This window comes from Procambarus clarkii, chromosome 35 (assembly GCF_040958095.1).
Source record: "Procambarus clarkii isolate CNS0578487 chromosome 35, FALCON_Pclarkii_2.0, whole genome shotgun sequence".
NCBI lineage: Eukaryota > Metazoa > Arthropoda > Malacostraca > Decapoda > Cambaridae > Procambarus > Procambarus clarkii.
Window position 1 is genome coordinate 39,931,024 of NC_091184.1, and position 24,258 is coordinate 39,955,281.

At 42.2% G+C, this 24,258-nt stretch overlaps 1 protein-coding gene and 1 long non-coding RNA gene across 3 annotated transcripts in view; one reads left to right on the forward strand and one right to left on the reverse strand.

Annotated features, from left to right (window-relative positions):
• Window positions 1-232, reverse strand: part of LOC138371287 (uncharacterized) — a 1,671-nt gene extending 1,439 nt beyond the window's left edge. Inside the window, exon 1 of the long non-coding RNA XR_011230390.1 lies at window positions 80-232. This is a non-coding gene — a long non-coding RNA (uncharacterized lncRNA). The remainder of the gene's footprint in view (window positions 1-79) is intronic.
• The window catches only part of LOC138371289 (uncharacterized), a 147,271-nt gene that overhangs the window by 97,318 nt on the left and 25,695 nt on the right, over window positions 1-24,258 (forward strand). For both annotated transcript variants that reach the window (XM_069336080.1, XM_069336081.1), the window contains one exon: window positions 12,058-12,759. In XM_069336080.1, coding sequence (XP_069192181.1) covers window positions 12,610-12,759 — 150 coding nt within the window. In that variant the 5' untranslated portion in view covers window positions 12,058-12,609. The remainder of the gene's footprint in view (window positions 1-12,057; window positions 12,760-24,258) is intronic.

Below are 24,258 nucleotides of genomic sequence, written 5' to 3' on the forward strand. Positions count from 1 at the left end.
GTCATTAACAAGCATGCAAGTATAATACATAATACATGCAGACATATATATAATCCAAAAAAATGTCAAATTTACGTACTTATTATTACATTACAAATATCCAAGGTTTTGAAGACACGTTTCCTCTTGCGCCCAACGAGTGAATACTGAGACCAGACCCCATAGGTCCCTATCCTCCTCATCATTCGTCTCACTGTGTCTCCACAGCTTGCACCGCCCATTTGAGACAGCGTCTGGACCTGTTAAAATAATGCATAAGCTGTAAGGTAATAGAGAATAATATATATCTTTCAATCTCAACATTAGATTTTCTAATTTCCAACTGTATTAAATAAATAGCATTAAAATATTTTCCTTCTTAACTATTACAAAAATCAACGAATTTGAGTAACTTTTGCTTTTGTTTTATTTGTACCTTAAACATAACACTGAACAATCAATTATGTGCCACCCCACCTTCCTTCATCTGCAAAAAAACTAATCAAAAGACATATGTACAAGGCTAAAAAAATTCAGCAACACTTACCATACTCAGGCTAAAAGAATTAAGCAACACTTACCATACTCTTTTTATATTCACTGTTAACTTTTAGCTCATGTGACAGACTTTCCACCTGCTCAACAGTTTCAAGTGGGGATGGAAGAATGTCTTCCAGGATTGGTATATCTCCATGTGTTTTTGACATATGGGTTTCCGTCATTTTGACAATATTCAGGATATCCCCTGATAAAAATGTCAATTTTGATAATTCCTTCATTATGTATTCCATTTTTTCTGTTACTGCAAAAAAAAAAAAGGCTTACTAGAACAAGCATTTAGTGTTGCACATATATGATATATGTATTGATCCTTAGTGGATCCTATTTTAGTGACAGACACATTGGTGTCAGGTCACTGTCAAATGGGCTACTGTCATGTAGCCTTCAATTATGTAACCTCTCCCATTCTATGATAGGGGTGACACAGGGCAGCATCCTTAGACCCCCTCCTATTTGTTATATACATCAATGATCTGCTTTATGTCTCTAACATGATTAAACCTGTATTGTTTGATGATACTACCATCATCTACTTAGTTGCTTTACAAGAATGTAAAATTTCAAGTCTGTACTCTCCCTCAATGTATTTTCTTGTATGTATAACAAAAAATAATCAACACATAATAAATCGGTACTTACTAGATTTTTCGAAAGGAGAGCTTTCAGTTCTGTCTTGTCTTTTTATTGTATTTTATCAAACCGTTATTAGTATAATAGATCTCGTAATAATTTTGCAAAAATAATGGCATTTACTATTTTTAAAAGATTATTAGCAAATTTACAGAAATGGTGCATTCGGAAGACAAAACCAATTTTTCACTTTTGACAATTGAGCACCTGCTACATCCAGATTCTAGGGAGGAAAGGAAGGACGATCTTACTGGATCCCATAGCCTCTCCGAGGCACAAACCAGGCTTTTACACAAACCCCCCCCCCCCCCTGCACCCGAGCTTTTTAAAATAGTAAATGCCACTATTTTTGCAAAATTATTACGAGATCTATTATTCTAGAGAATAATGCATATAAATGCATATATGCATATAAATACAAAAGTAAATCAAATCTTATCCTTGTATAATATACAAGCTGATGTGAGATCCCTGTCTACAGGTGGACTGGAACTATTATCCAGTAGGCAGTCTACTGTATTTTATCAAACCGTTATTAGTATAATAGATCTCGTAATAATTTTGCAAAAATAATGGCATTTACTATTTTTAAAAGATTATTAGCAAATTTACACAAATGGTGCATTCGGAAGACAAAACCAATTTTTCACTTTTGACAATTGAGCACCTGCTACATCCAGATTCTAGGGAGGAAAGGAAGGACGATCTTACTGGATCCCATAGCCTCTCCGAGGCACAAACCTGGCTTTTACATAACCCCCCCCCCCCCTGCACCCGAGCTTTTTAAAATAGTAAATGCCACTATTTTTGCAAAATTATTACGAGATCTATTATTCTAATAAGAGTTTGATAAAATACAAACCCTGGGGCCATAGAACGGCTATTTAATCCCCTTGAACGGACCTGTGCATGGGCCACTGAGGCATCGAAAAAAAACAGACCGGCTTGGGAAAAAAGCAAAATTGCCGGTCTATGGCCCAGCTGATGGCTGTGCATGAATGGCTAATGGCTAATGGCTGTTAGTTATGGAGCTAGGTTAGACTATGTATGTTTAAATCTCTGATTTAAACAGAGCCAGTGTTCAGTCAAATAACTGAATTTATCAAATCTTATCCTTGTATAATATACAAGCTGATGTGAGATCCCTGTCTACAGGTGGACTGGAACTATTATCCAGTAGGCAGTCTACTGTATTTTATCAAACCGTTATTAGTATAATAGATCTCGTAATAATTTTGCAAAAATAATGGCATTTACTATTTTTAAAAGATTATTAGCAAATTTACACAAATGGTGCATTCGGAAGACAAAACCAATTTTTCACTTTTGACAATTGAGCACCTGCTACATCCAGATTCTAGGGAGGAAAGGAAGGACGATCTTACTGGATCCCATAGCCTCTCCGAGGCACAAACCTGGCTTTTACATAACCCCCCCCCCCCCCTGCACCCGAGCTTTTTAAAATAGTAAATGCCACTATTTTTGCAAAATTATTACGAGATCTATTATTCTAATAAGAGTTTGATAAAATACAAACCCTGGGGCCATAGAACGGCTATTTAATCCCCTTGAACGGACCTGTGCATGGGCCACTGAGGCATCGAAAAAAAACAGACCGGCTTGGGAAAAAAGCAAAATTGCCGGTCTATGGCCCAGCTGATGGCTGTGCATGAATGGCTAATGGCTGTTAGTTATGGAGCTAGGTTAGACTATGTATGTTTAAATCTCTGATTTAAACAGAGCCAGTGTTCAGTCAAATAACTGAATTTATCAAATCTTATCCTTGTATAATATACAAGCTGATGTGAGATCCCTGTCTACAGGTGGACTGGAACTATTATCCAGTAGGCAGTCTACTGTATTTTATCAAACCGTTATTAGTATAATAGATCTCGTAATAATTTTGCAAAAATAATGGCATTTACTATTTTTAAAAGATTATTAGCAAATTTACAGAAATGGTGCATTCGGAAGACAAAACCAATTTTTCACTTTTGACAATTGAGCACCTGCTACATCCAGATTCTAGGGAGGAAAGGAAGGACGATCTTACTGGATCCCATAGCCTCTCCGAGGCACAAACCAGGCTTTTACATAACCCCCCCCCCTGCACCCGAGCTTTTTAAAATAGTAAATGCCATTATTTTTGCAAAATTATTACGAGATCTATTATACTAATAACGGTAAATAAATAATAAATAGTAAATAAATCAAAATCAGTTACATTATTTTATCTTATTCATAGCATAAATGTTCTCGAAGATTACTGAAAAGAAATTGAATTAGACTACAGCAAATTGGCAAACTTTACCTTGTATCTGTTTCCACCGAGTTTGTTTGGGGCGTTCTTCAACATATCAGCAATACTTGTCTCAACATCTCTTTCAGTTGCATTAGTGTGGGTGTTGATACAGGCTTCTGGAAATTTATAAGAATTAATTAATATATATAATTATAATTCACTTTGCTATTCCCCATTCCACAGTCCTCTCGTCCTTCCCACTTCCCTGTCCCCACATCATCCCCACTATTCCCACTTCCCTGTCCCATCGTCCTCCTTACCATTTTCCCCTCCCCTGTCCTTCTTCCTCCCCCACCATCTCCCATTCACCTGTCCCTTTGTCCTCCCCAGCATTCCCCTGTCCCCACCATCCCCAACTCCCCAGTCCCCTCGTCTTCCCCACCATTACCCTCTCCTCTGTCCCCTCGTCTTCCCCACCATACCCCCCTCTCGTCCTCCCCACCATTCCAAACTACCTCATCCGATGCATTCTATAATGGTCTGATGCTTCCATCAGAAAATTGGGAACATCAAATGATCTGATATTCCCATCACTGAAAAATAAGAACAGCTAAAAAAATGAAATGAAAAAAATAAAAAAATAAACTATACTCATGAAATGAACAGTATGGTAAACAACACAGCTCAATTTCAATGCAATGTCACACAAAATTATTAAATCGAAATGAAAATAAATTGAAATCTATGAAAATTCAAATTATCAATACAATCGGAAATATTGAAATAATATCGCAACATAATATAGTGTGGGTTGCTCTTACGTGCAACAGACGGTGCTGTTTTTCAAAAAAGGCATGGTTTTACCTGTCACAAGTGTGGCATCTATACTTATACTCACGAAATGAACGGTATGGTAAACAACATAGCTCAATTGCAATGCAATGTCACAATAACATTTAATAACAATAATAACAATAACATTTAAATATACTTTAAGATATAATCTAGAAGAAAATAAGAACATTGAAACGGTTCATGAACTCGATTTCAATAAAGGACACTATGGGGAACTTTGAAAAACAGTTAATGAGTATAATTAGACAGACTTGTTGCTAGGCAGAGGAGTAAATAATGAGATATATGGCAAATTTTGCAAAATATACGGCACACAAACATTCATACCCAAACAAAGCAAAATGCTAGGTAAGAACAAAGCAGTTGGCCCGTAGGGGAAAGGAGATACCCACAAGACTGGAATACAAGTCATTAACAAGCACACAAGTACTACACTACACAACAACCGCACTACTACCAGAACTGGACGAATCACTACCAAAACAACACATTGCACATCACTACCAAAACAACACAACACAACACAAGCATTGGCAAAGAATTATAGACCAGTTGCACTAACATCCCACATAATAAAATTATTTGAGAGTGATCAGGAGTCAGATTACTAGTTTTATAGAGACCAATGACCTCCACAATCCAGGCCAACAAGGATTTAAAGCAGTTTCTATGATCGAGCCACTGAGATCTATAAAGAATTCTGATCAAGAAAGAGATCTAGGGGTGGTTTTAGATAGAAAACTATAACCTGAGGATCATATTAAGAACATTCTGCGAGGGGCCTATGCTACACTTTTTAACTTTAGAATTGCTTTTAAATACATAGGTCAAAAAGTTTTAAAAGTTTTAAAAGTTTTTTAAACCTCTCGTGTATCATGAGTGTGTTAAAGCATCAGATGGTGCATTCAGATGATGAATATTACCTAGTTCCTTCATCTGGGAAGAATGAACACATATTGGTGCATTCGGATGATAAAAACTAACTACTGTAGTTTAATTGATCAACAGACTGTATATCATATGCAGACTGTATGTGGATCTGCGGGCCACTCCAAACAACAGCCTGGTGGACCAAGCTCCACCAGGGCTAAAGCACAAAGTGATATAGATGTGATAGAGAAACTAGGTCAAATGGAGGAGTAGGTCTGTATATTAAACAGCACCTGACGTGCACAGAGCTACTAAACTCAATGTGGTGGTAGAGTGGTGGGGGGGGGGAAACATTGCAGAAAAAAACAAAAATACAATTTGGTCAACAAAACAGCATTGTTTAAAATAGAAGACATGGGTTGTCATTTTGGGGGTAAGGTAGGTTACATTGAGTTAATTAGTTAGTACTTAGTTTTTATCTTAAACTGGTTGGGAGAGGTACAGTGTTGCTGTGCTGGTGAAAGAACACCTAAAGGTAAATTAAATAATGATTGCGAATCCACAAGAAGTTGACATAATATCGCTAGAGATCTGCAATCAGGATGATAAACTTTCCTTAAAGAATTTGACAAACACTTGCTGATAGGACATGAAGTAAATGAAATGTATGTCAAGTTTTGTGAAATATATGATAAAAGCACAACAAAATTTGTACCAAAGGAGAGATGCAGAACTAGGAAAAGGGGTTTGTTCAACAGAAATTGCGAGAGGGCCTGAGACCCAAACACACACAAATGGAATCAATATATAGCAAGAGGCCAAACCCCCAAACATACAAGCGATGCAAAGATGCGAGAAACAGCAGCAGCATTAAGGAGAGGGACTTAAGGACCATAAATAAAGTGTGAAAATAAACTCGAGTAAATTTTTTTAACTACTCTCGACAGTGAAGAAAAACAAATATTCAGACGATTTGTGTTAGAATCATTAATCTTACACTTTCGGTCATATTCAACAACACAAATACATACACACACATTCCTGTTGCTGTAGCAAGTGAAGAATTACACACACAGATCACAATAACGTGATGCATCAAATGAACAAATCCACAAGGGCCGTGACGAGGATTCGAACCTGCGTCCGGGAGCATCCCAGACACTGCCTTAATCGACTGAGCTACAACAGGGTAAAAGGGTTGAAACCGAAGTTCTACTGAACTTACTGGATCCCATAGCCTCTCCGAGGCACAAACCAGGCTTTTACACAACCCCCCCCCCCCTGCACCCGAGCTATGTCAACAGGCCGTTCTCCCTCTTCGCCCTTCCGAATGCACCATATCAGTAAATTTTTTAATAATCTTTTAAAAATAGTAAATGCCACTATTTTTGCAAAATTATTACGAGATCTATTATTCTATAGAATAATGCATATAAATGCATATATGCATATAAATACAAAACATAAATACAAAAGTAAATGTAAATAATTTTACCTTGCACCTAGATCCACCAAGCCTGTATGGCGCGCGTTTCAGTACTTCGGAAATCTAGAACTATCTTGAATCTCTAATCTGCAATGAAACAATACATATTATTGCACTTACCAAAACATGGATGAATGTAGAAAATACAGAACTATTAGCTGAATATCAAATAAATGGATTTAATCTATTTCACACAGATAGATATATTACACCGTGTATATTAGGTAATACCTAACATACACGCCTCCACACACACTACATTTGAAATGTAGTCTCAAAAAGACTACATTTCAACAGCAAAGATTACTCCATAAAAAAATAATTAAATTATTGACCAACATGAGAGAGGGTTAGCCAACATGAGGGTTGTGTTGATTGCCTGAAAATATTTAAATTGTGTAATGTATTGAATGGCATTTTTCAAGTTACAACATTTTTTAAATTACTGAACTAGGTTCTAGGCTTTGCTAGGCTTAATTCAATTATTACAGATAAGCCTAACCTAGCCTAGAACCCAGTGGGTTTTCTTCCTATTGGGGAGTGTTGTACATGCCTCGCCTCCACATACACACTAGCACAGCCAGGCCTCGCCTCCACATACACACTAGCACAGCCAGGCCTCGCCTCCACATACACCAGCACTGCCAGGCCTCGCCTCCACATACACACTAGCACAGCCAGGCCTCGCCTCCACATACACCAGCACTGCCAGGCCTCGCCTCCACATACACACTAGCACAGCCAGGCCTCGCCTCCACATACACACTAGCACAGCCAGGCCTCGCCTCCACATACACCAGCACTGCCAGGCCTCGCCTCCACATACTCACCAGCACAGCCAGGCCTCGCCTCCACATACACCAGCACTGCCAGGCCTCGCCTCGCCTCCACATACACCAGCACTGCCAGGCCTCGCCTCCACATTTAAACCAACCAAGCCCACAAATACGTTAACATGGACCAGCATTACACTGTCTAACATACTCTGTCAGATGTAACAACTAAATTTGTGAATTCAAGACCAAATCTATTGTATAACACAGTGTTAGTACGAGAAAAACATTACTTACATTCGAAGCCGTGTTTTAAAATGGCGGCGGTCTTGTACTGACGCTCCAAACTGTGTGTTCGTTTGCGTATGATGAACGTGTGACAATTTACTACAACAATTATTTAATTATTCTTATTCTTTATTTTAATATTTTTAGGGTACATGAAATTTCAAACTTATTTGCACACAATAATATAATTGCATTGTCATAACCTTTATATATTACGGAAAATACGATGACATGAACGAAGTCAAAGTGAAGTTGAAGTCAAAGTCATTCGCCGAACGTATTAGTCATTTTTTTTCATACATACATAGTTGATTTACAAACATAATGTTGGATTTATAGATAGAGCTAGTGCATACAATACCTAAAGCCACTATAGTAGGCCTATATAGCATTTCAGGCAACCGGGCAGTATATATGGACCCCTTACTCAAATCTCTGAATATGTTAGATATTAAGTCCCTGCACATACTCTCATGTGTATTTTATATATATAAAACGCTGCACTGTAATGTCAATCCTGACCTTAAAAGCTTCCTAGAAGGTTGTAACAGATCCCATGAGCACCACACCAGAAACAAATACCTATTTGATATTCCAAGAGTACGACTTAGTCAAACTAGAAATGCTTTACAAATCAAGAGACCTCGAATGTGGAATGACCTTCCCAATTATGTTAAAAACTGTACCTCTCCCAACCAGTTTAAGATAAATAAAGATAAATTTATAAGTTAAGAAAAATTCCACAAATCAACAACCCTGTTACTGACCCTGTATTTACCCAAGTCTTTCCTAAATCTAAACTTATCCAATTTATACCCATTGTTTCGTGTTCTATCTTGTGTTGACAATTTTAATACCCTATTAATATCCCCTTTGTTATATCTATTCAGGAAATTGTGGTTGATCTCGAACCCATTGATAATGTGACGACTTATACAGAATTTTGTAACTATATCATCAAGATTGTAACCAGCTTAGCTAAATGTAGTGTGGGGTTCAGTCCCTAAGCCCATATATGTGCCTCTCTAACCATTTAGGTTACAGGGCAAAAACATAAAAACAAAGGTAACTGCAGAAGGCCTATTGGCCCATACCAGGCAGCTCCTATCTATAACAGATAAACACTAAGTACTACCTAATTAACTCAATGTAACCTACCAACCTAACCCCCAAAATGTCAATCCATATCTTTTATTTTAAACAATGCTGTTTTGTTGACCAAATTGTATTTTTACTCTTTTTCTGTCATGTTTCTCCCACCCCTGTTTTTTCCCTTTTTTCTTATTTTTTCTCAACATAATTCATACTTTAATTATGCGGATCAGGACATCACCTGATCAAACACATCAAACATCGTTTGACCACCATCAAACACACACATTTCGTGTGTGTTTGACGCTCACTGATATGTACCAGCGTTGTTTTATATATGGTGCTATTCTATCTTACGCTTTGTTGCTCTTTTTTACCTACGGGCTCATAGAACATTCTATTGCGAAAACATTGGCACAAAAATGAATGACGTACATACAATAATAATGTCAGGACAGTGATATAATTATAAACTTTCAAAGCACTGTATCGCCCATGTGTCGTCTTGTCACCAATACTGGGTAACAGTTCCGCCACTTCCCACACTCTTGCGGGTGGGCAGCGACCATTATTCTACGTTTATATTCATATCACCGTGTTGGGAATTTCATTGCGAGTACATTGATACCAAAATTAACGCTGTAGGACAAGTGTGGAAGTGATAACAATCCCAAGAGTAAAAACATTTTGTTGCTCTTGGGCACTCACGGCGAGTCATCTACGTAGGTATTTATTGGGTGCTGGTATTCATATAACTTTTGGTGACCGTTTTTGCTGATTTTCTTCTAGAGAATGTTATTGCGAACACGTTGGTACCAAAATGAAATACATAGCTCGAGAACTAAGGTCAGGAGAGTAAAAAGAGTATACACATTTTTGTTTTGACGCTTAATTAAGGTTATTGTGAGTACTCATCGCCTGCCTAGAAACTGGAACTAGTAATTCCATCTATCATACATATCATACAAGAGGAGCCACACATCTATGGATCATCCAATAAAATCAGCAGACTTCTAGATGTTACTACTGCTCGGCTTAGACTCGGTTACAAGTATCTCTGGGAATTCTCATTATCTGCTGATGTAGACCTGACCAAATGTAAACTGTGTCAACAAAATTATTCGCACACCCTCCGTCACTATGTGATGGAGTGCGAAAAGATACATGAATTTAGAGACAATTCTATAACCAATGTTCCAGCGATGTGTCAATATTTCATTCAAAATGATCTGCTACCAGAAATTTTAGCCAAATATCCCCAGTTTGCTAACTGTAGATAACAACTAAGTGATTGTAACCTATCCACCGCTGCCCACTGGATGGGGGACGGTGTGCAGGACAAACATATAAATTTTGATACTAGCTCTCCACATATGTCAGTTGCTTAATTTAGAACCTGTACTTGAGGTCGATCTCGAACCCATTGTTGATGTGATGACTTATATTGAATTTTGTAACTAGCTCATCAAGATTGTAACTTGCTTAGCTAAATGAATTGTGGGGTTCAGTCCCTGAGCCCATTATGTGCCTCTGTAACCCTTTCCACAACCGCCCACAAGATGGGTATGGGGTGCATAATGGGGTGGGGTGTCTTGGCCAAACGTGCCACATCAAAACCACAAGTTGACATTGAATGTGAATTAACAATGAGACAAGTAAGATTTATACTAATACATTTATACTAACTCTGTTGAGCGTTGACCATTTATACATCAAATCTGTTGATGTGAGCACTTTAGTTTAGTCTGCCGTTTAAAGAAAAAAAGAGCATATCAATGGTATATCACAGAAAACGAATTTATCATAAACTCATGTATTTGTCTTATCATATTGAACTGCATTCATATTTTTAATATATAACAATATGAATATACAAATTTCTGTAAATCCCCTACCTTGTTGGAATCTGTGGAAATGAATGAGCAAATGTGCTGGCTGAAGGCGCTGAAGGAAACCACATTGGTTTCATTTTGGATACAAATGTCCATGGAAATTCAAAATGGAAACTAATTATATAGTTGAACCTGCAGAGACGAGTTTAAGAATCTGTGTTGAGAGTGATGGACACAGCCTTCACAATTATACTTCAGAGAATGTAAACATCTAAGAGTCATTAGAAATATGTGTAGAATAATAAACCCTACATTGTTTGAGTTAGGGAAAACACCATTTGTGATATATAGATACTATAGCTGTTCCTAAAGATTCACCCTTTTTTGCACCAGCAAGATAACATATAAGATTTTAAGAGTTGACGAATGTTAATATTCTTGTTTGATAAACTGTGAACTTGAGACATAGTTAATAAGAACATATTAACACAACAAAATGTTTTCAAAATCCTTAACACCACTTTCCAGCAACTTATATAATTTATATAAATTATTTTAGAGAATAATACATAAATTATATATTTAAACATGATATAGTGTTTAGTGGAATGTATAAGGAGTCAAATTGTGTTAAAAAGAGCAATTTTTAGAAAATTTGGAAAAATACTTTTTTCTGTTCAAATTATAACTAAATGGATTATAAAGGTTTCACTCAGCCAATATATATCATTCACAATTTATTAATGAATTTTACAAAAAAACACCATAAATTTTATATTTAAACATGTAAAAACTATTTGTTTTACATTTGGAAGAAAATAATTGTAGAAAAACAATTTATAATTAAACCTTTGTGTTTGGATTTTTTGAGTAAAAGTTTCTCAAAGGCTCTCCTGCACCATTCTCAATGCAAATCATTCCCACACCTATGGCAAGAGATAGGCGAACGTTGTGTAGATGATTTGTGTTTGCTGGGACCAAACTCTGTATCGAGAGCAGACACACGGGCACCACTTTCATATTCAGCTACGAGTTCTTTCTTCATCTGTGTCTTGATTCAATCCATTTGTTTTGTTTTTTTTGCTTGGCCCTTATCACTAACTTTATAAGTGACATGATGACTTATTTACACTAAGAATATCAAACATATCCAAAATATCCCAGAGAAAAGTGTAGTGGGTTGTGTAGTGAACAACAGCTATGGTGAAACTGAAGCATCAGGGATGCATGTTTACTTCTGAACGCTTGGCAAACGGATGAATACCGAACATGAACACAGTGTCTGAATACTGTAACGTGTGAATTGGAAGCAATGCAAATATCGAGGTTCCTCTGTACAAGGAAATTATGTAAATATTATATAATTTGTATTGATAAATACAGTACAGTACTGTAATATTACTTTTTGTTGCAAATACATCTAGCTTAACCAAATATTCTTTTCCACAGGATAACAAGCCAGAGGAATGTTCAGTGTGTTTTAACGATTATGACGACAATCAGCTACGGCCTCGCACATTGCCGTGCGGCCACACATTCTGCTCCCAGTGTATTGACAATGCTTTCAAGAATGGTCAGGTGACCTGCCCCAGCTGCCGTGCCGAGCATGCTGCCACAGCTGCTACTCTGTTCCCAATTAATTATGGTATGGAGGCCCTTATCAGAAAACTAAAAGGTATCGAGGTTGTACCAGGGGTAACACTACCAGCAAAACCCATTAAAACTCCTGCGAGAGGAATCAGCAAGAAGTTACGTTCCCTGGTGCAGGAGCAGAAGAGCATCATCAGCAGCCTCATTATTAGCTGTGAAGAGGTACTGTCCCAGCTGGGGGAGTACCGGGGGCAGCTGGGGGACTGGAAGACTCACCACCTCCAGCTCCAGGACAGACTCTATGCTCTGGTAGAGCAGAACAAGTCAGCAATGAAGCTCTTGGAACTGGAGGATACCAGTGTGGTGGATATGACAACATAAGGAGAGGAAGGGAAGGCTCAGCTGCAGGCCATGTTGGGGAGCCTCAACACAGTCAACACCCTACAGGAGGTTGACACAACCATAGACACAGCTGATGAGTGCAGCATGAAGGTAGAAGATTGGCTCAAGAAGTGCCAGGAACTCTTCCCAGATGTCAAGACTGTCCACACCTCAGTGAAGGTACGTTGCTGAAGGCCACATTGTTCTCACCCAACTGAGTGTAGTATTGCCTCTATATACTGTAAACACTTTTGACATGGAGACGCAATAAGATGAGAGTAGACTTTATATATAGGAAACTTTCTGGGGGAAGCACCTTCTGCTCCACGAAGCTATCCGGGCTGATATGAATGTATTAGACCCCTGACATCAGTCAAGCGAATGGAGTTCTAGGCCTAACACTGACCACGAGCCAGAACCTGGCCCCCTCAGAAAGGCACGACGAGCAATGGCCTATAGAAACCCCGTGTGGTTGAAAGCATTCTATATCTGCCATCAACCGGGTAATGCACCCAGAAAAGTAGGCATCCCAAAACAAACCTCTATTCTGGTTAAAAGATTGCTACTGGAAGCCGAACTATTGGACAGAACTCCCCAAATGAAAAATGAGCAAACGAACATGGTGTCACAACCTTCACCGTGCCGCCGTCTGCGCAGCAACTCCCCCTCCCCGGGAGGGAGTAGGGGAGCCCCAGACCCACGTGCCGGCTATCCACACACCAGTTCTGTGGCTGATGTGCTTCCTGGACGGTTGTGCGACTCTGGCTCTGAATTTTCCAGTGCTGTACCTTGTGATGTGGTCCTGTCCGGTGGTGGTGTGCGAGCCAGGAGTACTTTTACCAGTACTCGGTCTGCTTGCACCTAGGGTTACCTTCCCTAGGAAGGTAGCCCTAGAGTACTGCCTGTAAGTACTGCCCATGGAGCTTGGGGCTACCTTCCACAAATCACCTTTGGGGTCTACTGCTGCTGTGGGCTTTTGCTGCTCGGTGATTACCCTCCATTGGAGTCAGCTGGGGTGCTTCATGCACCCCTCTTTGTCTCTGGGAAGGAGGTAGTTTTCGTCACTGGTTGGGATGCAAGGTACTGTGCAGCTAGTTGTCATCTACTCATAGTGGCCGGCTCTGTTCCGCCTGGGCACGTTATGCTCCTGCGAGATTTTTTGTTTTTTATTGTTTTTGTTTTCCTGCCTGGTGGGGGTCTGCCCCTTGGTTTTGGTCCTCACCCAATTATATCTTGGTGGTCCTCTACTAGGTACCTGTGAGTGTACATGTCCCGTGAGTTCAGCAATTTGGAGTTTGTTTTGGTAATTTTTGGCGCAGTTCCTAGTCTAGGCTTCCCCTAGTGAGAATACGCGACAAAGGGCCCTGGAAAACCCCATGTGGCTCAGTGGTCTGATGGAGGCGTCCCTCGAGTCCCATCTTGCTTCGTACGAGTTTTAAAGGTTGCTCTGTCTCCTTATCTCAGGGTGACACTCACTGTTTGTGCCTCCGTCATGCTGCCTGTTGGGTCGGTGACACCTTCAACCTGGAGTTCTGCGAGTTTTGTTCCGTGTTTGTACTCCAATACATCCAGTCCACTGATTATGATCTTCGGGTGCAGGCAGCTACGGCATTGCATGCGCGTTTTAGGTTGGATGCTCACCCGGAAGCCCTGAGACTGCCCCATGTTTGGTTATAGGGACCCAGATTTGGGGATGTTAGTCGTTTCGACTTTGGTTTTGTCAGTGCCCCCTTGTCCTTCCCCTGCTGTTGTTCGTCTTGTTCCTCCCCCCTCCCCCTTGCTTCTGGCTCCGATGCGTCTGAGAGTTTCAGAGTCGGGGTAGGGTTTAGTTGGTGTTGAGATTCTGACAGTTTCAGGGGATGCCCCTTCCTGTGCGACGATGGAGGCATTCAAGCCTGTTCCTTCAGCTGGTGCTTCTGGGATTGACCAGTGGGCCCTCTTTGTTCCAGCTTTTCCGGCGGCTTCTGCCTTTTCTTTTGAGGCAGGGGGGCTTGGAGGATGGCTCAGCCCCGGGGCCTGATGTGGAGGTTCCCGGGGCAGGGGGAGGGGATGACTTGGGAGGCTTGGGCCCATTACACCCCGCTTGGTTTTTGGTACTCTCGGAGCAGGGCTTGTTACAGGGGGTAGGGTTTTCTTATCTTCCCTCCCTGTACGAGTTTGATATGGCGTCGACCCCTCCCCGTATTCGGTTCTGTGTTTTCTTGTGTGCTTCAGTCCAGTCCTTCCGGAGGTTTTTGGCCTCTCGCATCTCACCTCATGAGGTGCAGGAGGCTCTTACGGTGGTTCAGGTTTACCTGGGGGACAACTTTGAGCACCTCAATGCGTGCTTGTTCGCCCCTGCCCTTCCTCGGGATGTCGGCATTGTGCAGCTTCACATGCAGGTTCCCACCCTTTTAGCTGCCCTGGTTGCTGAGGATTTTTGTGCCCGTGGCCTTTTGGTGTTGGTCTTGCGGTTCTTTTCCCTTCTCGAGCGGTCTTTGAATTGACTTGAAGAGGACATGGAGGCACTTGGGACCGATCCTGGGTCTAATGCGTTGGTTTTGACAGTGCGGGCATCGTCTGCCCTGTTGAAGCTGTTTGCGTTGCGGACATCCCGCATCCCTGCAGGATGCTGCAGGATGCGGTGTCTGTTTTTGTTTCTTATCTCGCATGTCGGCAGGCGATGATCTTTCAATCCGTGGAATCCGCTTGGGCTCTGGTTCTTAGGTTTCTTTGCCTGTTTGTCCTTTGCTGTTTGCAGAGTCTGTGGTGGTGCAGTATCTTCAGGTAGCTTTTTCCAGTTGCCGTCCCATGTCGAACTTGTTTGTTCTCCAGGGGGCCTGTGGGGATGTCTTCCCAGAAGGGTTGTGCCAGGGCTTGGGGTTCCTCTTGTCGTGGTAGGCCAGTGGTGCCAGTTTTGCGGATGACACAGCCTTCAGAACTGACGACGGCTGGTTAGCGCGGTGATCGCTCTGCTCATAATGGGCTTTTCATATCGTTTCTGATGGCCTGCGGTAGTGTTGGGTGGCCCCTCCTCCTTTAGGGGGTTCGGGGCTGGTGGGTGGGTCCCTCAGGTGAGTCCCGCATGTTTCCAGTTCTGAAACGGGACTGTGCAGACCTGCAGTTCATTCTGGACTTGCTCTGTCTGAGCCCTTGGGTCTCCTGCCCCTTCTTTCGGATGTCTACTCTGTCCCAGGTCTGTCTTTTCTTGGAGCCGGGCACTTGGATGGTGTCCCTTGACTCCGGGATGCATATTGGCATGTCCCAATTCATCTGGGGTTCAGGGACTGGCTTGGTTTTGTTGTGGGGCATCAGGCTTACCATTTTCATTGCCTTCCATTCGGCTCGAATCTGGCACCTTGCGTGTTCACACCCCTTACCCAGGTCGTGGTGGCCCATCTGCTTTTCTTAAGGGTTCGGGTTTTGGCCTACCTCGATGACTGGATGGTGTGGGCTCCCAGCCAGTCCGCACGTCTGCTCACCAGGGATTTGGTTTTTTCCCAGCTCACCTGATTCGGGTTCCTGGTGAGCTGGAGAAGTCCCATCTGGTTCCCTCTCAGGTTCGGTCTTGGCTGGGTCTTGTGTGGGACTCTCGGAGTGCTTCCTTGTCTCTTCCTCCGGAGGCCCTTTGGCAGCAGTCCCGCCTTCGCCTGTTTCTGGGGGGATCCCGGGTCGCGCGGTGGTTGCTCGAGGGTTTGTGTGGGAGTCTGAGCTTAGCAGTGATGGTCTACCCACCGGGTCGGGTTTGGTTTCGTTGGTTGTTCTGATTCCTTTGGGGTCATCCCTTCGGCCTCTCTCGCGATCGCTGGGTTTGGCCTCTGGGGGCCTTGCATCAGTTGCTGAGTCGCCGACTTTCTCTTTGGGTTTTTCGGGGGTTCACTGCCTTGCTGCCTACCCGAGCACTCGCTCAATGTGTTCATGGACGCATTGTCTCTAGTCTGGGGCTTTGTGACCAGTGCTCAGAGTACCGGCCAGGAGTGGTGAGGTCTTTCCTTCCTGACCCACAGCTTGGTGTGGGAGTTTGCGGTGGTGTGGCTGTCACTTCGTAGGGTTCAGGTTGCTCGCGGATCGATGGTCAGGCTCCATTTGGACTGCTCCCCAGTGGTTCATTGCCGGGGTTCGATGCGGTCCTTGGCTCATTGGGGCTGGTCGCTTCGGGTGACTCGTCTGCTGAGTTCTCAGTGTTTGGCTCTCCTGGCAGTTCACGTTCGGGGGGGGTGTCCAACGTCCTGGCGGACGGCCTGTCTTGGTTCATTCCACTGTCCACGGAATGGACAGTCGACGCTGACTCGTTCAATTGGCTCTGCCGGACATACGGGCTTCTGGAAGTGGACCTCTTCGCATCTGCATGGTTGGGGCGCCTCCCATTATATGTGGCACCCTTCCCCAACTGCAAGGCTGTCAGGGTCGACGCCTTCAGACAGGACTGGTCAAGGTGGGGTTTCCTGTACCACTTCACCATGGTTCAGCTGTTACTCCAGGTCCTAACTCGCTTGGAGACTACCAAGGGAGAGTAGTCCTCTTAGCTCCTTGGTGGCCGGCCCAGCCTTGGTTTCAGGCGTTGCTTGCTCGATGTCTGAACCCCGCGGGTCTTCCCGTGGCTCTGCCTCTTTCAGTAGATCGGACCAGTCCGTTACGTAGCTGGTTCTATCTTCTCCTTGAGTCTTCATGTCCAGTCTTTTTGATGTGGGTCTATCTCCGTTTGTATGGTGATCAGGTGGCTTTGTTAATGGTGTCCCACCTGCATGCTTCATCTCTGTTTCAGTATGAAGTTTCCTGGCGGTCCTTCCGTTATTTCTTATCCCTTCGTAGGTCTCTGTTACGGTTGTCCTCTCCTTCCTTTCGTTGTTGTTTTGGGACCGTCATCTTATGCAGATTACTGTATAAACCCGCTAATCTGGACTATATGGGTAGGACCCCACGCCAGATTAGCCGGTTTTCTGGATTAACATACTTTTTCACCGCGTGAGTCCAAAAGTGACCATTTCCAAAAATGTTTGTACAGACAACCACTTGGTTTGCTAACTTAAGTTATCCAAAGGCAGGCATGGAGAGAGCTTCTTGAGTTATCTTGAGGTTATCTTGAGATGATTTCGGGGCTTTAGTGTCCCTGCGGCCCGGTCCTCGACCAGGCCTCCACCCCCAGGAAGCAGCCCATGACAGCTGACTAACACCCAGGTACCTATTTACTGCTAGGTAACAGGGGCATTCAGGGTGAAAGAAACTTTGCCCATTTGTTTCTGCCTCGTGCGGGAATCGAACCCGCGCCACAGAATTACGAGTCCTGCGCGCTATCCACCAGGCTACAAGGCCCCTAGCCTCGTAGCTAAGTGGATAGCGAGCTGTCAAGTCAGTCAGTCCAGTCAATGGAGGAGAGGTAGTGAGGGATGTGTAATTACCTAAGTGTAGTTACAGGATGAGAGCTACACTCGTGGTGTCCCGTCTTCCCAGCACTCTTTGTCATATAACGCTTTGAAATTACTGACGGTTTTGGCCTCCACCACCTTCTCACCTAACTTGTTCCAACCGTCTGCCACTCTGTTTACAAAAGTGGATTTTCTTATATATCTCCGGCAGCTTTGTTTCGTTAGTTTAAATCTATGACCTCTTGTTCTTGAAGTTCCAGGTCTCAGAATTCTTCCCTATCAATTTTATTGATTCTTGTTACTATAATGAACGTAGTGATCATATTGCCTCTTTTTCTTCTATCCTCTAGTTTTTGCATATTTAATGCCTCTAACCTCTCCTCGTAGCTCTTCTCCTTCAGTTCTGGGAGCCACTTTGTGGCATGTCGTTTGCACCTTTTCCAGTTTGTTGATGTGCTTCTTATGATATGGGCACCATACAACCGCTGCATATTCAAGCTTTCGTCTAACAAAAGTCGTGAACAATTTCTTTAGTATATCTCCATCCATGTATTTAAAAGCAATTCTGAAGTTAGAAAGTGTAGCATAGGCTCCTCGCACAATGTTCTTAATGTGGTCCTCAGGTGACAGTTTTCTATCTAGAACCACCCTTAGATCCCTTTTTTTTTTTTAGAATTCTTTAAAGATTTCTCACATAATTTATAGGTTGTGTGGGGTCTATGTTCTCCAGTTCCACATTCCATAACATGGCATTTATTCACATTAAATTCCATTTGCCAAGTGTTGCTCCATGTACTTATTTTGTCCAGGTCTTCTTGAAGAGCATGACAATCATCTAGGTTTCTTATCTTCCCTATTATCTTAGCATCATCAGCAAACATGTTCATGTAATTCTGTATTCCCACAGGCAGATCGTTTATGTAGACAATGAACATTACCGGTGCGATAACTGAACCCTGTGGTACTCCACTCGTGACATTCCTCCAATCTGATACCTTGCCTCAGTTTACGGCCCTCATTTTTCTGTCAGGAAATTTTTCATCCATGTTAGAAGTTTACCTGTCACCCTCCAATATGTTCCAGTTTCCAGAACATCCTCTTATGGGGAACTCTGTTGAAAGCCTTTTTTAGGTCCAGATAGATGCAGTCAACCCAACCATCTCTTTCCTGTAATATCTCTGTGGCTCGATCATAAAAACTGAGTAAGTTCGTTACACAGGATCTTCCAGATCGAAAACCATACTGTCTGTCTGATATTATATCGTTTTTCTCCAGGTATTCTACCCATTTAGTTTTAATTATTTTTTTTTTTCCAATATTTTGACTATTACACTTGTCAATGATACAGGTCTATAATTAAGGGGGTCTTCCCTGCTTCCACATTTGTAGATTGGAACTATGTTAGCCTTTTTCCACACATCAGCTGCAACTCTTGTAAACAGGGATGCCTGAAAAATCAGTTGAAGTGGAATGCTGAGCTCAGGTGCACGTTCTCTTAGAACCCATGGTGAAACTCCATCTGGACCAACTGCTTTGTTCCTACTTAGCTCCTTGAGCATTTTTTCCACTTTATTTCTAGACACCTCTATGTGCTCTATGTTGTTCTCTGGAATTCTTATTGTATCTGGTTCCCTGAAGACTTCATTTTCTACAACACACTTTGGAATTTTTCATTTTATGTTTCACATATTTCCTTTTCATTTTCCGTGAATCTATTTCCCATTTTCAACCTCTGAATATTATCCTTTGCCTGCAATTTGTTGTTTATGAATTTATAGAATAGACCTGGTTCTGTTTTACATTTGTCTGCAATCCCTTTTTCAAAACTTCTTTCTGCCTCTCTCCTCACTGCCGTGTAGTTGTTTCTCGCATCTTTGTATCGCTGGTATGTTTGGGGGTTTGGCCTCTTCCCTGTATTGATTCCATTTTTATGTCTTTTGGTCTCTGGCCTTCTTGCACTTTCTGTTGAACCAATCCTGTTTCCTAGTTCTGCATCTCTGTTTTGGTAAAAAAAAATTTGTGCCTTTATCATATATTTCACAAAACTTGACATACATCTCATTCACTTCCTTGCCTAGCAACAAGTCTGTCCAATTATACTCACTAAAAAATTTTCTAAGGTCTCCATAATGTCCTCTCCTGAAGTCAGGTTTTTCAACTGCTTCAACCTCCTTATTTTCTTCCAGATTATAAAGCATTGCATATTTTATTCCCAAAAAGACATGGTCACTTTTACCCAAGAGAGGAAGGTTCTGAATGTCAAATATTTCTTCCTCCTTCCTGGTAAATATCAAATCTAGCATGGAGGAAACGTCCCCTTCCCTCATCCTCGTAGCTTGTTTAACATGTTGATACAAGAATGTTTCCAGGATGAGGTCTACAAATCTACAGGTCCAAAAATATTCTGTTTTAGCTTCATATGCTTCCTAGTCTATGGATTTCAAGTTGATGTCGCTGACTATCAACAGTCGTGATCTATCGTTATTCGTTCTCGATATAATCTCTCTCATTATTGTTATAAAACCTTCTCGTTTACTATCTAGCTCCTCCTTTGACCATGTGCTGCTTGGCGGTGGACTATATGCATTTATGATCATTAGTTTATCATCCTCATGGCAGATCTCTAGTGCTATTATGTCAACTTCTTATGGATTGGCAGTCATTATTCGTTCACCTTTAGGTGTTCTTTTACCAGCACAGCAACGCCACCGCGTTTCCTAATTTTTCTGTCCCGTCTCCAAATTGAGTAACCCCTTGGGAATATGACCTCATTTAAAATAACATCTTCAAGTTTTGTCTCCGTGAGTGCAACAATGTCTGGTGTCTGCAGCTGTATTACATCACTTATCTCCAGTATCTTCGATCTCACTCCATCTATGTTGGTGTATGTAATCTTCAGGAACTTGTTTTCCCTCTCCTTATTCTTCACTCCACCTCTCTCTAATGCTTTTGTTGGTTTGCCTTTATGTACCACTTTACTGGTCTGCCTATCCCTATCACTTTGTAGAAAAAAGAATTGATTTCTTCTTCATTCCTGCTCTCATTTAAACTTTTTGCCTCGGCGAGGTTCAGTTTCAGCTTCTCTCTGTCTTCTTTTGAAAGATCTCGTCTTAACGACCACACTTTCCCATCCTCATCACTTTGTAATTTTCTAGCATTCCTTAGTACTTCTTCCATCTGTTTGGCACCATTTAGGGTGATCCTCAAAGGTCGATCTTTCCATTTTACTTATCTGCCTATTCTCCTGTAGTCGCACACGTTCTCTATGGTTGTAAGACCTTCCACGAGGCCAACAATTTTATCTACTACTTTCGCTTCTTCTACAGCTCTTTCTGACCTAGATGTTATCTCCTTTTCTTTGCAACCAAAAATTATCAGGGACTTACTCCGATCAACTGTGTTTTGCACCAACTTCGGGTTAGATCTATCTCAAGATAGATGCCAATTTCTTTCTAACTTCCAGCTTAATGTTTGTTTTATCCTGGTTGCTGCAGTGCTTGGCTTTCTTTACTGCTTCTTCAATTTTTTCCTTCTCCTAGGCCACTTGTGCATAGGTGAGTTGCATATCCTTCTTGCACTGTTCTATTCCCTGTGTAACTTCCTCCATCTGTGCTGACAAAAGCTGTTTCTCCTGTTGAATTTCCTTACCTAATCTATTGTAGTCATTTATGTTTAAATTTACTTTAACTTCTTCCAAAATTATTTTTAAGAGTTTATTTTCTTCTTCCATGGCTTTGCAATTTGTTTCCAATTGATTCTTATCCTTGCGCAAGTCTTTCACTAAACCCTCAAGACATAAAACTTTGCTATTTAAATGGTCATTACTTTCTTTCAATTTACTAATTATTTCTACATGAATGTTCACTATAGTATCTAATTTTACCAACTTGTTGTATAGACTGGTTATATCAATGCTTTCTTCATTGAATCCAGCAAAATCAAGCTCCGTTTTGTATTTCCTCTTCCCGGCGGCCATTTTGAATGTTCTTCTCAGCACTGGAAACACTAGGGCAACTTTTTCTCATCCAATATTTCACTTCCCTTGGCACATTCCTGTTATCTCACCTATTTTTCAAAAGCACTATACCTTTATGTTCTCTGGGACACCACTCACTATCATCATCCTGTACTACAATACTTAGGATTGTTGAAATATGCTGGAGCTCCTCTGATGCAAGTGTTGACCCTGGGGGTGTCACCTTCTTGAAAAGGTGTGTTATGAAGTCAGCGTGTTAATTCGCTGACAAAGCACCGAACAAAGTCTCCCACCCATATTAAAATTTATATCTTAGCTTTATGCTATTAAATGTTGATTTTTGTGTTTAGTGTACAGTCTTATGATAAATTAATAATCATTAACATGTTTTATTGCTTCCTGTTTATTAATTAAACAAATACATTTTTACTTATGTATTATGGACAGTTGAACTATGTGACCAGTATAGTAGAGTGTGTATACGGCATGTGGGGGGTGGGGGTGGGGGAGGTGTGTCGGTGGTGGGGGAGGGCTGGCTCACTCCAATAACCCTAACACACTCGACCCCGTTAGCCAGATTTGTTTCTTAAATTCTGGATGTACATGCTCATATATATTTTTGGGTACAGATTTTGTTTAATAATATTATTAGGATAATAAAAAGTTATAAAATTACTTGTTTTATGAATGGTTTATTATATTTAATGGAAATTCTCCAGGCTATTTCTGGCTGGCAATCTACTGCCACCTACAGAAGGATCTCTTGGGGAGGGAGGCAGTGAATGTGAGTGGGACTGAGGAAGTGAGCAGCAGTGAGGGTGACCCTCTCCCTCCCTTCATGACCCCCTCCCTTCCTGGTGGTGGTGTAAGAGTGTTAGGCCATTGATCCTGCTAAATATCCGCTAGTCCGGCTTCCATGGGCATTTTGGCCAGATTAGGAGATAACTTTATCCGACCACGATTTTTGCCGGATTCGGGCATTTTCCGGATTAGTGGGTTTCTACAGTACTGTCGCCTCATATCGTGTGGGGCTGGCAGAGTCACTGCAGCTTGCGTTCGGCATTGATGTTACTTCTGCACTGTTCTGCAAGCTGTCTTGTGTGTTGTTTCACCTCCGGCCTGCTCATATGCCGCCTGAACCGTCCTGGTTGTTTTACCGGGTGCTCACTTTTCTATCTTCTCCTCGGTTTGTGGTGGCCGCTTCGGTTCAGGACTGTTTCTCCAAGGCTCTTTTCTTGTTGGCATTGGCCTCTGGGGGGGGGGGGTTTGGTTGGGGAGCTTCATACTCTCCTCCTGCGCAGGGGTTTTCTGCTCTCTTGGTCCCGGTGGTAGGTTTTTTCGGTTGCAGCCGTCTCCTTCTTTTCTGGCAAAGAATGAGACTGCTACTTTCTATAGTGGTCCTTAGGTTGTTGATGCTTAGTTGGTTCGGCCAGGGGTGCATCATGTGTTGTGTCCGGTTGCGACTTTCCGCTGTTACATGCGTGCCACGGCCTCGGTGGCCGGGGACATGCTTTGGGTTGACCTGGTTTCCCAACTTCCCTTTTCCAGGGTTCGGGTCTCCCAGGTCATCCACAGCGTTATTTGGTCCAGCCAACCTGCGGTCTATCCTCGTGCTCACGACGGTTGTAAGTTTGCTGTGTAGGCTGCCGTCTTCGGTAACATGTCTTGGCCTGACATTCGGTCATTCCCTAGTCTGGCATGCGTCACATTGGGTTGGCAGTTGCAGCCAGTTGTCTCGACTTCAAGTTGAGGAGCGAGTGGCGACCACCTCCCGGGTAAGTCCCTCCTGTTGTTGTCTTTGGGTAAGTAGCTCCAGGGAGCCAAAGGGGCTCACCAGAAAACCAGCATTTAATGTAATAAAATGCCAGAGGCTCCCTCGGCAACCTCCCTCCCTCCATCTAGTTGACAGCTTTTTGCGTGTTTTGACATCCAGTCTCAGAACTGGGGCATGGATAGTCAGCACGGGGGTCTGGGGCTCCCCCTTCCCCCTCCCAGGGAGGGGAGAGCTGCGCAGAAAATAAAAGGGTGACTGTTGTGACGTCATGCTCGATTTTCAGTTGGGGAGTTCTGTCCAATAGTCTGGCTTTTAGTAGCAATCTTTTAACCAGAATAGGGGGTTTGTTTTTGGGTATTTACCTTTCTGGGTGCCTGACCCCTGTCGATGGCAGACATAGAATGCTTCCGTGGGAGTTTCTATAGGTCATTGCTCCTTGTGCTTATCTGAGTGGGCTAGGTTCTGGATCATGGTCCCTGGTAGGGCTAAGAACTCCATTCACATGACTGATGCCAAAGTCTAATATATCCATATCAGCCTGAATAGCTCTAGGGAGCCTCTGGGTGTCCCCCAGCAAATGGCGT